Raw genomic sequence first — 17,376 nt, forward strand, 5'->3', positions numbered from 1 at the left:
CCTTTCCTTTCCTTTCCTTTCCTTTCCTTTCCTTTCCTTTCCTTTCCTTTCCTTTCCTTTCCTTTCCTTTCCTTTCCTTTCCTTTCCTTTCCTTTCTTCTCTTTGCTTTCTCATTTCCTTCCCTTACATTTATTTACCTGCAAAGTACCTGGTATTGGTACTAGCAAACTGGTAATTTTTGAAGATAACTATTAACCCACAATGCTATTTACACATTATTACTACTATTGCTATTATAATCTTTAAAGTGATTATACTGACATACAATGGTAATAATAGCTGACATTTATATGGTATTTTAAAGTTTATGAAATGCTTTCCAGACATTGTCTCTTAGGAGCCTCCCAACCACCTTGAGAGCAGAGTACTTTCTATAGATAGTATTATGCCTGTTTTACTAATGAGGCAATCAAGACTTAGAGAAATTCAGCGATTTGCCTGGGGACTCACAATTGGTCAACCTCAGAGGTGTCAAAGGAGTACAAGACTGCTCGACTAAGTCTAGAACTCTATAAGTCATGTTGCCTCTCAACATGACAGACTAAAATATTGTCAACGATATATCTATTACTAATTACAATTTCATTCTTTAGGATTAATAGAAATACCAATGGCTGCTCTTTTTTTGATTGGTGAAAGTGATCCTATCTTCCAACCATTACCTTCCTTTGTTAATCCTTTGTAATATGAGTAGTTGCCCTCTGTCTTGGCACAGAATATAATTTCTCCATGCCTCAGTCAGTGTTCTTCATTAATTCCTGTGACCAAAAGTTCTAATTAGTGAATGGCCACTCCTCTTGACCTAGGCGGTGCAGTGGATGGAGTACCAAGCTTAAAGTCATCAGGAAGAGGTCTTCCTGAGTTCAAATCAGGTCTCTAACACTTAAAAGCTATATATTCCTGGACAAGTCAGTTAATTGTTTGCTTTAGTTTCCTTATCTGTAAAATGATTTGGAGAAGGAAATGACAAACCACTTGGGGAACTTTGCCAAGAAAACCCCAAAGTCATGAAGATTTGGAAATGCCTGAAAAATAACTAAATAACAACAACAAAAAACTCCTCTGGTAATCAGCTTCTTTAAGCTTAATTTGGTTAGTCCTTGGGAGACACAATCATAATCCATTATTGAGCTTTAAAAGCTCTAAGCTTTTCCAGTCTAGAAACTGCCAGGCCTTCCACAAAAAGCTCCCCATATCTTTCATTGCACACTGAAAACAAATGACTGCATTTGTGTGTGTGCGTGTGTGTATCTGGGTAGTTTAGAAAGATAAAATTTCTTTCTAGTCTCTTCGCTTCTAGGATTAGCTATCACCTACTTTACATACAGAAAATCCTCAAAGTGAGCTTAAAGCTTACTTTAATGCTTAAAACTACACTGAGACTTTTGGAACCCACTGTATAGAGTGAGTGTATATGACTATGTATTTCATTATTTGCTTGTTGCCACCTCCATTTAAACATGAGCTCCTTGAATGCAGATCATTATTTGCTTCTCTCTGTATCACTAGGGCTCAGTTTAACCCAATGTCTGGCAGAAAGTATCTAATAAATGTTTGTTGATTAACTATTTTCATTTAGTACAATATGTAGGTTTCATGAAAAATTTAATCTTATTGTTCATGCAGAAATCTTAAACTAATTGGATCTTTTCTGTCCCTGGAAATGGATCAAAATGATTTATATGACCTAAGCACATTCATCTATCTTACCCAAAAGAGAAGGAGGAGAAGAGAATTACAGAAGAGGACAGCAAGTGGAAAAAGGGAGGGCAGATTAAGAGAGGCAGTGGTCAGAAGCAAAACTGACTTTTTAGGAAGGCCAGGGGGAAAAAAGAGAGAGAGAGAGAGGATAAAGAGAAGAAAATGGGATGGAGGGAATTATGCAGTTAGTAATTATAAATGAATGGGATGAATCCACTTATGAAATGAAAACAGTAGGATGCATTATAAATGAGAATCCAACAATATGTCGTTTACATGAAAACACTTGAAACAGGAACACACACACAGGTTAAAATCAGGGACTGAAATGGAATCTGTTATACTTCAGGCCAAAGTCAAGGGTAGCAGTCATGATTTCAGACAAAGCAACAACGACAGTCAAAAAAAAAAATAGACCTAATTAAAAGAGATAATCAGGGAAACTAAAAAGTAACAGGTACAATAGAGTAATACAAAAAATTTTAGAGCAAGTTTCTCTAATAAAATCCTAACTTCTCAAATATACAGAGAACTTAGGTTAATTTACAAAAATAGTAGCCATTCCCTAATTGTTAAATGATTGAGGGATATGACAAGCAATTTTCAGAAGAAAAAAAATCAAAGCTCTCTATAGTCCTATGAAAAAATGCTATTTAATGGGGAGAGGCAAATTAAAGCAACTTTAGGTACAACCTCACAAATGTTGAGAATTACAAAGAGGAAATCACAAATGTCATAGGATATGTGAGAAAACACATCCACTATTGAACTGTTGGTGGACTTATAAATCAGTACAATCATTCAGGAGAACAATTTGGAATTATATTCAAAGAGTTATAAAACTATACATATTACTTGACCCAGTAATACTACTACTAGGTCTATATCCCAAGGAGATTTTTTAAAAAGGGAAGGTATTTATAGGTTAAAAAATATTTATAATAAGTATTTCAAAATATGTACCAAAACCAATGATAACTTTCATGTTTGTCCTCTCAAGCGTTCCAAAGAAAAATGGCATTTCACTTACTTGCTGCTAAGGCAACGTCTCAGTGAGTAGGAGGCCCCTCCACCACAAGTTCGGGAGCATTCACTCCATGGACCCCAGGCATCCCACAATGCATCCCGGTCTTCTTCTGAACGGGCTGTCCTTGAACTCTGGAAGAGATAACATTTTCATTGGTGGGTGTCCCAACACCTTTTGAAAAATCCTCAAACATTAAATATCCCCAAACTATTCTACACCATAAATTTATTAATTTAATTTAGGATTTGTAGGCATTTTTTCAGCATGTAAAATATTGTACTAGCTAGTATAGGTGGAGTAATCATTTGAGGAACATAGCAAATTTCACTGGACATTCAAATTTGCTATGCTCAAACTCCAGGTTTATTAATAAAATTCAACACTTTTATAAAATCTGTGAAAGCTATATGTAAAGTTATCAAATGTTTTTCTGTATTTTTTCCTATAACTAAAAATGGTAGAAGTGTATGCATTTACAACCATATAACCCCTTTGCAAATAGTATTCAGAATACCCCTATTTTGAGTCCTTGTTTGGCTACTTTAACTGGTTTTGGGATCCTGGGCAAGCAATTGAAAATTTTGGGGCCTCATTTTCTTCACTTATAAAATGGTGGTAATGCCAACTATCTGAGAGAGTTTTTCAAGAAACACACTTAAGATCCTTAGAAATGGGACTTGTGATCACTGGTTTAAAATGGAACATAATTGGTAAATTTCTTATTTAGGGCTTATAGAGTACTGTAATTAAGATCTTGATGTAGTTCAGCAGGGGCAACTCATTCTTCAGGCATAGTTACAACATTCCACATTTTAAAATTACTTTATGGTTTATGAAACATTTTCTTTATTAAAGTTTCAGAAGGCAGCACCTAGGGTGGGGGTTGGAGATATGGAAAGGATAAGATGGTTCTAGATCCATGATTTCATCATGGTCAAGAACCTCCAATGTAGAACCTCCCCTCCATGGATGCACATTGGTAATTGTTCTATAATTCATAGTCTTATAAAATTCACTGGAGAGGTTAGCTGACATGTCCTTGGTCCCACAACTTGTATGTGCCAGATGTGACACAAGCTCATGCCTTCTTCATTCTTATACATCATTATTGTATTCTTATTTTAAAGATGAGGAAACTAAGGTCCAGAAAATGAAATAGTCCAGAATTCAAATCCAGGTGAATAGGATAATGGAATTAAAATTGGAAGGGACCTTAATTAACACTGAGTCCAAACCCCACTCATTTTATAGATAAGGAAAATGAGTTTCAGGAAGGTGTAGTAATTTGCACGGTATGACCTGTCCTGAAACAGGATTCAAATTCAGGGCTCTCTTGAATCTCAGTCCGGCTCTCTATGCATTATGATCCCTAGTTGTCTCAAAAGCCATTCTACTTTCCATTCTGCAATGGGGCCCTTTGACCTTTTCCAGGATGGAATTTTCCAAATACATATAATGTCAAATTTGTCTGGTGATGTGACCAGACTGTAATTTCCAGCTTCTATAAAATACAAAATGGCGTAGGTAACAGAATCACATCTGCCACACAAAAAAGCCCTTCCTTCCAGAAGAAACTATTTATTGAGCCTTGATGCCTGTTTTATAGGCTTGACAAACTCAATCTCTAATCACAGCAATATGGGGTACTGTTTTTCCAGGGCTCAATTAAATGGGAGGGTTGGGGAAAGAGGAGTTAAATGATTAGATTGACTTACTCTTTTGCCATAGGAGTTCATATTCCCAAATGTTTCCTTTACATGCTTACTACATTAATGCCCCAGTTTTGAAGTCCACTGAGAATCACAATACTGTATATCACTCTAACTTGTCTTCTGCCAAATTTAGGTCCAATGAATTGTTTCCCTCTGAATGATTGGCAAAACAATTAGGTAGTTTTGAAAGTGATGTTTGATCCACTTATTGTATATGTAACAAATATAAATTTACTAAATGTAATTTCCCTTATTTTGTTCACATAAAATGCAACTGAAATTTGAATCAGCCTCTATAATTGCTAGGATAAATGAAGTGATTAAAGTGAGCAAGATCAGTGATTATAAGCTATGACTATATCCAGTCCCTACAGCTGCAAAAAATCAAATATGCAACATTCACAGCTGTACTCCATCCCCAGATGCAATCTTATTAGCATTTACATGTGAGATAAGAGGCCCAGAAAGCCAGTTTATTAAGGTTATTCCAGCTGGCTGCTCTCTGGGTAAGATTTTTGAAAAATGAAAATATGTGACTGTTATTGTGTTTTTGTAAAGAAACAAATGGTTTAAAACTCCATGTTGAACTTTCTTCCCCTCTCCTTGTCACATGCCTCATTTGAGGAACCGTTAATAAGGGGTACAAGGTGTTGCTTCGCTGACTGATCCCCTTTACCTCACCACCAATTGCCAAGAGCAGCACAACAAGGCAGGCCCACTGAGCGCCCACATCCCTGTGAACTTCTCCGCACACCCACCCAGCAGAGAGGCATGTGCCTGCTGTTTGCATTCCAAGATTTGTTATAAGACATATATTCCCAGAAAGCATGTGGTCTCAAACTCGAACAAACTCCAAGTTTTCTTTTAACAAGTGGAATAAACATAATTCATTTCAACTGAATCCATGTTTAATGTTAAGGAAAGTAAAGTGATTTTCCTCCTCTTTAATTCTGCCAGAACTTAGCATCTACAACCAAGAATGACATTCTAGCAATGCCTTTAAGGCCATTTAAAAATCTCCCAGCATTTGTTTATTGCCTTTTTTTAAGAGGGTCCTCAGTATAAGCACATAACATGCCTAATCCAGTTAGGACTTGTTTATTACTTTAAAACTTTAGCATGTGAACACCTATTTACTTGATAGTAAATTAACAACAATTGTGATCTCCTGTTTTCACCTAGCAAGTGAAACTAAGTCAGCTAACAGTAGGGGTGAATTGGAGGCCACTTTTGAAAAGCCACAGTCAATACTTATGATGCCAAACACCCTCACTTCTCTTGGCTGCCCTACCCATGCACCTCAGCCTTCTTCTCCATTGTACTAATGGACTATATTCATCTGAATGCCTCAGAACCAAGGTTAATAATGCCACAAAAAAAAGTGATCAAGAGATTATCACTGGCTCAGTTAGAAATTTCAGCAAGAGTTTCCAGGCAAGATGATGGTCTTTAGATGTTAACATCTATCTATGCCCCACCCCCCCCCCAAAAAAAGGACACTGACTCTAAGCTTATTTTATGTTGGCTGGTATTTCATCAGAGGATAATGACAAAAAAAGAGGGAATAGATTGGTTTTACTAATTACATTACTAATCAGGCAGTTTATTCTATCTCATTTTATTTTTTCTTCACAGAGATATTGTTATGGCATAAAGACATCTCTTTTTGATTCATACATTTTGGAGCCTGTTTCAAAGGAGATGGGTTTACCTGTAGCTTAAGACAATTCAATAATAATAAACATTTATTAAGTGTCTATTATGTTGTCCTTAGCATTGTGCCAGAGGATGGGAATATGAAGAAGAAAAAATGTCTATATACTCCTTGTAAAGAGGTTTCAAATATGGTACCTAGTTTCCCTGGAAGAAAGATCACTATGCTGGGAGTTGTTCCAGTGAGGTCTATATAAACCAAGATCTACATCTTTCTACATTCTTTCTACATCTCTTGTCCAGTCAAACTGACTTTTAGAGTTATAGTTAACAAGTACTTCCTATTGTAATGCTACCATAGCTCCTCCCTTATAAAAGTTCTGAGAACCTGTCAAGAGCATCTTCCATTACCCCCATCCAAATATGCTTCTCTAAACATGGGCAAATGCTAATTGCCTAGAATAAAATTTTTAGTCATGATTCATTTTATATCTCCCATAGATAGAAGGAGTTTCCATCACTCCAGCAGTGTTAGGGTGGTTTCCTTTTCTTGCCATTACTGGTTTATCTAAATGCAGCTTTAATCTTACAGTTTTATTCTGTATTCTCAGGGTCAATTTCAGAAATGAAACCTCAGGTGAACAGCTCCAGGCCTGACAGTTACAAGTACTTAAAGCCTTTTGAGTAATCGCATGAAGCAATATTTTCCCTGTTTCTCACTGCCCAATATACACTTAGCCTCAGATTGACCTCACATGTACAAATCTCTTTGTACAGAGATCTTGTTCATTAGGGTTTGTACAGGTTATGAAACCTATTTGCAAGATGCTGTAGGAAGTAGGAAGATTAAGGAACAAGTGGAGAATTATGTGTATACACATGAATACAGATATAAGGAGCACTCAGGAAAACTATATACTTGCTCCAGTGCTGTAACAGCATCTGGATGGGGTGGGGTGGGGGAGGGAATAGGAAGAATGATATAACGGAAAGAAGTTTATGGAATCAAGACATTTGGATTATTGATCAAGAGCTTGAAAGGGCCTTGAAGATAATCTAGTCTGACTCCTTTATTTTACTGATAAAATTTCTAATCCAATATTAAACCCAATGGCAGTGTGGTCATGGGGAAGTTACCTCTCAGACCTATATGTAAAATGGGGATAGTCCTTTTCCTGCCTACTCCACAGGATTGTTGTGAACAAAGTTTTGTATAAATCTCAAATCTTAAGAACATAAGTTATTAACAATAAATTGAACAGAATTAGAGTTTTTACCAAAAGACAAAAGAAAGAGGTAATAGGCTAATGAGATTTTGTAAATTTATGTTTGCTTAATAAATATTGCTTAGATAATTGAATGAATATGTTTCTGTGTTTGAGATTTGCCGAAATGGGCTATCTCCATATCTCTGTCTATATGTCACAGAATGCTACAATCTCTGAAGAAGTGAAATGGAAGATTATCTCAAGGGTCCTGGGAGAAGCACAAGATAGATACAGGTAGTTTGCAGTCAGTGAAAAAGAGTGAAAAGGAAGTAGCACAAAGGATTCTGTTCAAGAAATGTATGATCAAAAGAGAAGGTGGGCAGGGCACATTGTGAAAGCAATCCATGACCTGATGTATTTGTAATTTTAAGAAGAAGGAAGAAAGGAAGGAAAGGAGGAAAGGAGGGGAAAAGAAAGGAAGGGAAGAAAAGATGCAATTATTAAACATCTACTATGTACCAAGCACTGTGCTAAACACTGTATATCTATCTATCTATCTATCTATCTATCTATCTATCTATCTATCTATCTATCTATCTATCTATCTATCATTTGATCCTAAACTCTGGGAGATAATTGCTATTATTTCCATACTATCATTGAGGAAAAACAACAAAACCAACAAGAGCAATAATAATAATGGGTAACATTTGTTTAGTGCTTACTGTGTTCCAGGCATTATGCTAATAGCTTTACAAATACAATTTTATATGATTCTCACAACTATGGGATATAAATGCTATTATTTTCCAATTTACAGATCCAGAAACCGAGGCAAAGAGGTTCAGTAACTTGCTACACACATCTAGTAAAAGACTAGTTTGAGCTCAGATATTCCTGACTCCAGACAGATTATTTTGTCCACTATGATTCCAGGTGATGTGATCACAAGGGAGACCTCTCCTGTGGTGAATTTATGGGAAGCTTGGGCAAGGGTGGCAGGGATGGACTTTGACCTGGATCACTGCAGGAATGTCCACACTGGGAAGATCACAAATACACTGGCCTGTTGGGATATTTTACAGATATGCACTAGCTGATATAATTAGCAAAATAATTAAGAGATGTGGAAACCTCAAAAATCTATGCTATGTACAATCAATTAAGAAATCAATTAAGAAATCATAGTGGTTACTGTGTCTAGTATATCATAGTGGTTACATGTCTAGTACTGGATAAGCCATAGGAATAAAAAGGGAAAGTAAAAATAGTCACTGGCCTCAAGGAGCTTTCATTCTAATGGGGGAGTAAATATTTATAAATAATACATTCAAGATGAATACTGAGTAGATGGAAGGTAGCCAAAATCCTTTTGGAAGATTAACACTGGGGCACCTGAGTCTGTTTTAACTCTCGAAGAACAGACACAACATTTATTTTTTTAACACATCTGGAATTTCATGGGACAGTACAAAATAAATGTCATATACCTCTAAATGAAAGCAGCTTGAACAAAAGAGGAGCTCTGCCCATGATGAGAGAACCATCTTTCTCTAGCATGTGCATGTTTGTTCTATGTATATATTGGGAAATAATGTGCTTAAAAAGCCAGACGGATCAAGTATGTGAAGCTTTAGGAATGGATATAGTTAAGAGCAAATAGAATGGTTATTGTAATGCTTGGTGGATGTTTAAGTTACAAAAACTTTTTGTAAAGTTACATTTCAAACCCAATTTAGAATCAATATTTTTTAGTATACAGTCTCTATCTCATGATAACTTTGCCATATACAGCAAACTTTATGAACACAGACTTTTTGGCTTTTGACAATTTTTCCAACTTCTTGACTGTGGCCAAGTAGTCTATACTCTGATGTTTTCTACCCATTGGATCCTCTTTTGCCTCACATGAAGGAGTTGCCCACCTTTCTCTTTTCCAAGACAAATTTTTTTAAATCAGTGATCTCACCACTATCATCATCATCATCATCATCATCATCATCAATAAGAACAAAAATCACTTATTAACCACTTATTGTTTACCAGGTACTGCCCTAAAGAGTGAGAATAAAAAGCAGAAGCATATTTACTACCTCAAAGAGCTCATCTTATACTGAGAGAAATTACCTACTACTAACAACATATATATGATATATACAGTATAAATGGGATATAATCTCATAGGGCAAAGGGACTTTAGGAGGAGGTAGAGGGAATGATTGGGAAAACTTTTTTGCAGATGATATTTCAGCTTAGTCTTGAAGGAAGCCAGGAAGCCAGGAGGCAAAGCTGAGAAGAGCATTATAGATTTACAGGATTAGCCAGTGAAAAGTCACTGTCAGGAAATAAGAGACAACAAGAAAGTCTCTGTTCCTGGTCAGAAGCATACAGAGAGGCTAGTAAAGTGAAAAAAGATTGGATTCCCAAATTCTCTTTTACTGAGAAAATAGAGTCCAAATAATAAAAATTCCCTCTTCTCTACTATACCACACAAATTCTCCATTCTTTGCTATAGTGCTCCAGTCTTGGATGAAGAGATAGTTCTCCTCCTTGCTGAGACAAACTCTTCTAAATATACCCTGTCTGTCTCCTCTAGGACTTTCCCCTCTTAATGAGGATCCTGTCTTTATTTCATATCCACTCTGAACTTTTACATGGGCTTTTTCTATATGTCAACAAACATATTCATAAGCTTACAGAATGTCTAAAAAAAGGGCAACTAATAGGCTTAAGAGTCTCTATTTTAAGCCATATCAGGATCAGGTGAAGGAACTGGGGATATTTAAACTGGAGAAAACTTAGGGGACATACCATACTGCCATTATTTTGTAGTTTGTTAAGTTGGTTTTGTGGAAGAGAGATTTGACTTACTCCATTTGGCAACAGAGAACAGGACTAGGAGTAATGAGTGGAAATTATAAAGAAATTATAAGATTTTGTCTTGCTATAAGGATAAACTTCCAAAAAATGAAAAATATCCAAAGCTTGATCTTGGGACATAGTAGGATCCCTTTCACTACAGGTCTTGAAGTTAAGGTTGGATATTCACTGCCTGGCAATTTTGTAAAAAGAGATTCTAGTTTAGGTTAGATGAGATGAGCTCCAAGAATGTTCCAAATCTGAAATTCTATGATTCCAGAAGAAATAGAGAAGTTGGGAGTTGGAGTATATTAAGAAAGGAATATGATTAATTAAATTTTGAAACTGCTGAGTTGTTGTCAAAGGTTAGAGAAATGCAAATTAAAACAACTCTGAGGTATCATCTCACATCTATCAGACTGGTTAATATGACAAAAAAGAAATATTATATATGTTGGAGGGGATGTGGGAAAATTGGAACATTGATATTATTGGTGGAACTTAGAACTGTCACAACCATTTTAGAGAGCAATCTGGAACTATGCCCAAAGGGCCCAAAGACCCTTTCAACCAACAAACTCACTTTTAGATCTGTATCCCAAAGAAAGCAAAGACATACAGAAAAAAAAATCCATTTGTACAAAAATATTTAGAGCAGCTCTTTTTTTATGGTGGCAAAGAATTGGAAACTGGCGATGTCCATCAATTAGAGAATGGCTGAACAAGTTGTGGTATATGATTGTAATGGAATACTATTATGTCATAAGAAATGATGAATAGGAAAATCACAAAAAATACCCTAGAAAGACTTTATAAATTGATGCAAAGTGAAGTGAGGAGAACCAGGAGAACTAGAAGAACATACAACAATAATGTACGATGATCAGCTATGGATGGATTAACTATGATCAGAGCCAAAACACCTCCAAGTGACTCATGACAAAATAGGCTATCCATCACCATAGAAGTAACTGACAGTCTGAATGCAGATTGAAACAGCATTTTTAAGTTTATCTCCTTCATGAGTTTTTTTTCCTTGCATAAGCAATGTGTCTCCTTTTATAACATGACAAACATGGAAATATTTATTATGTGGTAATCTATATCATATTTTGGAGGAATGGGGAAGAGAGAGAGGGAAAGAATACAGACTATAAAATGTCAGAAAACAATTATTAAAAATTGAATCTACATGTAATTAAGAAAAATATAACAAAAATGCAGAAAAAATCATGCAAAAGGGACATCCACTGGACATATTCAGTATGCAGGTGGAGATCTTAGGTTCATAATAAATAGAACTAGATGAAACCTTCAAAATATTTTTTAAATATTTTATTTTTTCCAGATTTCATGTTGATAAGATTTTTAATATTTATTTTCTGACATTTTACAATCTATGTTCTCTCCCTCCCTCCCACCTCTCACCCTTTCCAAGAAGGCAGGTAATATGATATAGGTTGTACATATATTATCATATAATACATATTTCTATGTTTTTTGTGTGAAACAAGATGTATATTGCTTACACCAGAAAAAAAAATTCATGGGGGAAACAAAGTGAAGAATGGTATGTTTCAATCTGCATTTGTACTGTCTCTTCCTTCTATAGCAGTGGATATTCCTTTTCTTCATAAATCCCTTGGAGATGTCCTGGATTCTTGCCTTGTTGATAATACTTAAGTCATTCGCAATTGATTATCATACATTATTGTTGTTACTATGTACAAACATTCTCCTGGATCTGCTCATTTGTTTTTTTATTAATTCATGTCTTTCCAAGTGTTTTTTTTGAGGGGGGGTCATCTTGTGTGTCATTTTTTATGGTATAATAGTATTTCATTATAAGCCTATGCCAGAATTTTTTCAGCCACTCCCCAATTGATAGACATCCATTCAGTTTCCAGTTCTTTGCCACCACAAAAAAAAACTGCTATAAAAATTTTCAAAAAAGTGGTTCTTTCCCCCTATCCTTATCTCTTTAGGATACAGACCTAGTAGTGGTATTGCTGGGTCAAAGGGTATGCACAGTTTTATCGTCTTTTGAACTTGATTCCAGATTGCTATCCAGAATGGTTATATCTGTGAAGATAGGATTAACTCTCCCCTTGCCTATTTTTAGCTAATCAAATCAAGAACTTAAAATACCTCTATTTACCATTAAGGATGAGAGTTCACAAGTCACTTGCTATAGTAAATGACACCTCCAAAGGCCACTTTCCCCCCACTTGGGCAGTGCTAGGCAAATTGAAAGACTGCCCTTGGTTTCTGTGAAGAAGGAGGAGTGACAGGAATGATAGGAAGTGATGTGGGAAAAAAGGGGTATAAAAAGAGACCAACATGGTCTAGCATTCATTTCCTTCCTGGCATTTGGAGAGATTGGTTTGGAGCATTTCTTTCCTGGCTTCTGAAGAGACTGGTTGTGGAGATTCCTGCTTTGGCTTTGGAGGAGGCTACATTGGTGGAACCCTGGCTGAAGACCACTGAGACTTCTGGCTTGGAGAGATTCCTGCCTTGGTGGCTCTGTGAGGAGACCTTCTCTGCTCATTGGCACTTTGGTGGGACACTCCCTTCATCATGAGTTCTATGGAGAGACTCTTTTTCTTGGATCCTGCATTGTCTTGCTGGTGAGTGACTCAGACTTCCCCTTCGAGATTGGAACTTTGTTGGGGAGTGAGCTAAATTTCATTGGATCAGCACTTAGTCTAGGCTAGGCAACTCTTTACCTCTTCCCCTCCTACATGTCATACTTCAACTCTTTCTCTTCCTCATTATAAATAAAAGCTGCTAACAGTTACTTTCTGGCTTAGGGATAATATTTTGAATTTGGTGACCACAACATTGAATTTATAACTCTCTTATTTATTCAAAACCCCAATTTAACCCTTACAATTAGTTCTCAGCTCTACAGTAGTGTGTGTGTCCCAATTTTCCCACATTCCTGCCAATATTTATAATTTTCCTTTTTTTGTGATTTTAGCCAGTTTGATGGGTAAAAGATTGTACCTCAGAGTTATTTTAATTTGAATTTCTCTAATTAAGAATAATTTGGAGTATTTTTATATGACTAAAGATAGTTTTAATTTCTTTATCTGAAAATTACCTGTTCATATGCCCTGACAATTTGTCCATTGGGCAATGCTTTTGATTTTTATAAATTTGTTTCAATTCTCTCTATATTTGAGAAATGAAGCCCACATCAGAGAGATATTCTACAAAGAATTTTCTCCAATTTGTTGTTTGTCTTTTAATTTTGCTTACATTGATTTTGTTAGTGCAGAAACTTTTTAATTTAATGAAGTCAAAGCTATATATTTTACATCTCATAATATTCTCTGTGTCTTAAACTTTAAAAATAATTAATCTTGCCCCTTAATTTTACTGGTGAGAAATTTGAAATTCCTAAAGATTAAGTTGCAGAACTAGAACACAAATGAAAAGAGAAGGCTGGAGACACGAATTGGAGAATCATCTTCACAGAGGTAAAAATATAAATTATATGAGTGGATGAGGTCTCCAAACCAAGAATAAACATTTTGAAAATTTTAATATAGCTTAATGGATTGAGTCCTAGGCTTAGAGTCAGGAATATGTGAACCTTTAAACATCCTGGCCATTACTTAACTTCTCTCAGCCTCAGTTCCTTCATTTGTAAAATGAGGATAATAAAAGATTTCAACTAACAGATTTCCAAGAATAAAAAGAAATAGAATATATAAAGTGCTTTATAAACCGTAACACACTATTTAAATGGGAGTTATTATTATTATTGCATTTTTCTCATCAAAGTTTGATGGGGTTCAGAAACAATTTTGGGAAAACATCTACCATATTTCTCTGATGTCCAATGTTTTGGGGACTATTGTACAAAGGCATTTTGTTACTGTATAAAATATATAACCTTATTATTTGTAAACTCATTGAAAGCATTTTGGAAACAGTTTTGGTAGCAAACCAGTTGATATAATTTATAATGTTCCCACACTCATTTGATTTTTATTGCATTTTCTCCATATTTTGAAAGCTTTTCATTTTATGACGCTTGGAAATTGTGTATTCAGTATGGCAGCAACTATTGAAATATTGTTCTTATGGATTTAATGTTATTATTGTTATGATGATATTATTTTCAATCTGGAAAAGAATCTAAGAGAGAGAATTAAAGCACCATGCTTCTTTTTAGGCAACAAAATCTGTACTCTGCTCAATGTCGAATGCTTTTGCAGCATTTTTGCTTTAGAACCAGGGTGACTTGCTTTTTGCTGCCTTTCATCCAAGGACTAGGAAATGGATTAGAGCTCCCTTTCAAAAAATGCTAGGAGACCTCTGGGTATTTTGAAAAGATCTGCTCAAACTTCACAGCCAGTTAAATTAATAGCAATAATGGTTTATACAAAAAGGTTAGCATTCAGGAAATTTTTGACTGCCTACGAGGCATTTTGAAGTAGATAAACTCTCACAACTTCATACATAAACTAGTCTAACCATGTCAATTTCCATTAACAAAAAACATACACTGAACATATAGAGAGAGGCATTAGTATTCCTTGGTCATGATCCTGATAGAACAGTAACATAAAAATTATTTTGTATTTACTCTGATAGAGACTTCAAATACTAGTCAAAGCTTTGGATATAAACCAAAAAAAAAAAAAAAAAAAAAGTTATAGTCTGAAAGATTTAAAGACAATTTCTGCTAGGAACAGCCTGTCAGTCTGGTTTTCCACTGTAATCATTGACTTGGTGATATAATTGTAACAGCAGAGCTACTGAATGAAGGACTGCTCAATTAAGGGCTCAAGGCAGGCTTCTCCAATTGGATAATTTTATTTCCTTCACAAAGGGAAGCTGAACAATTCTCCTAGAAAGATGAGAAGCTGAAATCACATTGATTCTCAAAATCTTTTTGCTTCCACATGACAGATGTAATGGGTTAATATTATGGTTTCAGAGGCAGTCATCACCTTTGTGGTCTTTGAGTTGTAGGAATGTTTTTGAGATTTTTATGCTATTTCCACCTTAGGTGTGAAATTGTGCTTGTGTATACGGGGTGGGTGGAAGGTTTCACCTGATGTTTCTATGGGAGCCAAAGGAAATTATTGTAACTGGTTGTTTGTCCCACCCCCAAGACAAAAATACCCTGTCAGTGGAAAAAATTCAGCTTGCCAAGTGCCAAGGAAAACAATGAAGAGCCACCTCCAGGGACTTTCACACCCCACCGCTCCCCAAGATAAGCATGTTTGAAACACCCCCTCAAAATCCAAATTCCTCCTCTGCTCTTTTTGTGAATTCTGGTCTTCCTGTTGAGCTGGTTAAATGTTTAAGGGTTCCCTCTCCCAAACCTTCCCCCCTCTCTGCCCCCCCACCCCCACCCCAACCCAGCCCACCAGTGATCTGGCTAAACTACAACTCCAATCAACCACAGACATTTTCTGGAGCATCGACAAATTTTGCTTAAATGCATTTGCAAAACATCTGTAAAAATGACTGCACATGTGAAGTTTCAGAAAGCAGCTGGAAGTGCTTGGAATCTTGGGAAAACCACCTCCTGGAAGAGCAAACACTCCTACTGGAATTAGCTGGGATAACTGCAAGGTTAATAATTAGCATCATTATTCAACTTGGTTGACAGACATAGACATCAAAAATACCCCAATTTTTAAGGTAATAAAGAGTAATAAAATTTTTGAAGACATAATTATCTCTTTTCAGTTTATTAAATGATGTAGTCATTGAAATTAGAGCCAAAAGAGTTGGATTCAAGTTTCCTATAAGATGTTTACTAGTCATATACCCTCAAGTAAATCCTTTCTACTCTTTGATCCTGTTTTCTCATCTGAAAAATGGGGATACCAGTCCTTATACTGCCTACCTCTTAGGGTTATTCTAAAGACTAAATGAAGTATTGTATGGAGAATGGTTGTAAATCTTAAAAGACAACACACCTTTACACAGATCTTTGAGTAGCTCCCATTGCTTATAAAATAAAACCCATGCACCAAACCCTAGTATTTTCATGGGAGAAAAAGTCAGCCATTGCTATTTCTATCAAGAAAATGATGATTTCTTCACCTTCCAAATGTAAGATTTCTACCTCAACCAGCACAGTGACTTATACATAGTAAATGTCATTTAAATTTTATGTAATTAAATTGAATTACAGTTGGGTACAATGGAAAGGACATTAAATTTGAAATCACAACATCTTTGGTTTGCTTTTCAATTTTGCCACCTACTAGCTTTGTGAATTTGGTCACCAGCCTCATTGGGCCTCTATTTCCTTATGTAAAAAGTTGGCCAATTTCATTAAGCAACATTCCTTCTGTATAAACATCCATGATTCTCTGAATAGTTAAGCCTGATGCCATTTGATTCAATGAAATAAATATTACTGAATTAAATTGCATGAGTCTCTTGATCACCTCTTAGCAAAATGAACTTAATTTTCTTGTTCTTTTCCAGAAAAAAGAAATCAAAAAATCTTTTACAGAAGGTTTTGATCTAAAATCCAAAAGATTCTGATGGTCATGGGACAAAGACCCCTTTCTTTAGTAGTCTATTTTCTTATGTAAGTGAATTCTTTTTGATCCCTTTAATGTTTAGGAAATAATTTTTGAGTTGCTGAGTAGTCAATCTGTTTAACTTTGGGAGGCATTTTTTGAGATTTCCCTCTCCCTCTTCCTATCTATCCTCTTTTCAATCAATTTTTAAATCCTGTTTATTCTTATCTCCCAATTAACCAGCAAATTCCTCCTCTTTCTCTCTTCCCCTTTCTATTTACACAATAACTAACTATCCTAGGTGTTGTCCACATAGATATTCACTTGCATATTACAAAAGCCTTTTAAACTGACTACTCTATCTCCATCCTCTCCCTTCTTCCTGGCAAATAATATTCCTAATGTACAAGTCTGACCACATCTGTTTTCTTCTCATAAATCTTAGTAGCTTCCCCTTAATATAGAAGATAAAACACAAATACCTTGACTGGTATTTAATGCTTTCCACAGCCTGGCCACAACTTTCTTGTCAAATCTTATTTCACTCTTTCTATATTCCTGTCAGACCAGCTATTCCTGGATCTCATACTGCCTTCTACTCTTTGTATGACTCCCAGATTAACCTCTAAGCCCCCTATGTACCATGATTGCCTGATCAAGTCCATTTGAGGTCCTGCTGAGGTGACATCTTTTATATGAACCTTATGAAGCCTCCA

The 17,376-nt window shown here is 35.7% G+C and overlaps 1 protein-coding gene across 1 annotated transcript in view; it reads right to left on the reverse strand.

Annotated features, from left to right (window-relative positions):
- Window positions 1-17,376, reverse strand: part of ADAMTSL1 (ADAMTS like 1) — a 392,524-nt gene that overhangs the window by 350,358 nt on the left and 24,790 nt on the right. The window contains 1 exon segment of the mRNA XM_044657022.1: window positions 2,732-2,859. Within this exon segment, the coding sequence (XP_044512957.1) occupies window positions 2,732-2,859 (128 nt within the window).

The sequence above is a fragment of the Gracilinanus agilis genome, chromosome 1, assembly GCF_016433145.1.
Source record: "Gracilinanus agilis isolate LMUSP501 chromosome 1, AgileGrace, whole genome shotgun sequence".
Classification (NCBI taxonomy): domain Eukaryota; kingdom Metazoa; phylum Chordata; class Mammalia; order Didelphimorphia; family Didelphidae; genus Gracilinanus; species Gracilinanus agilis.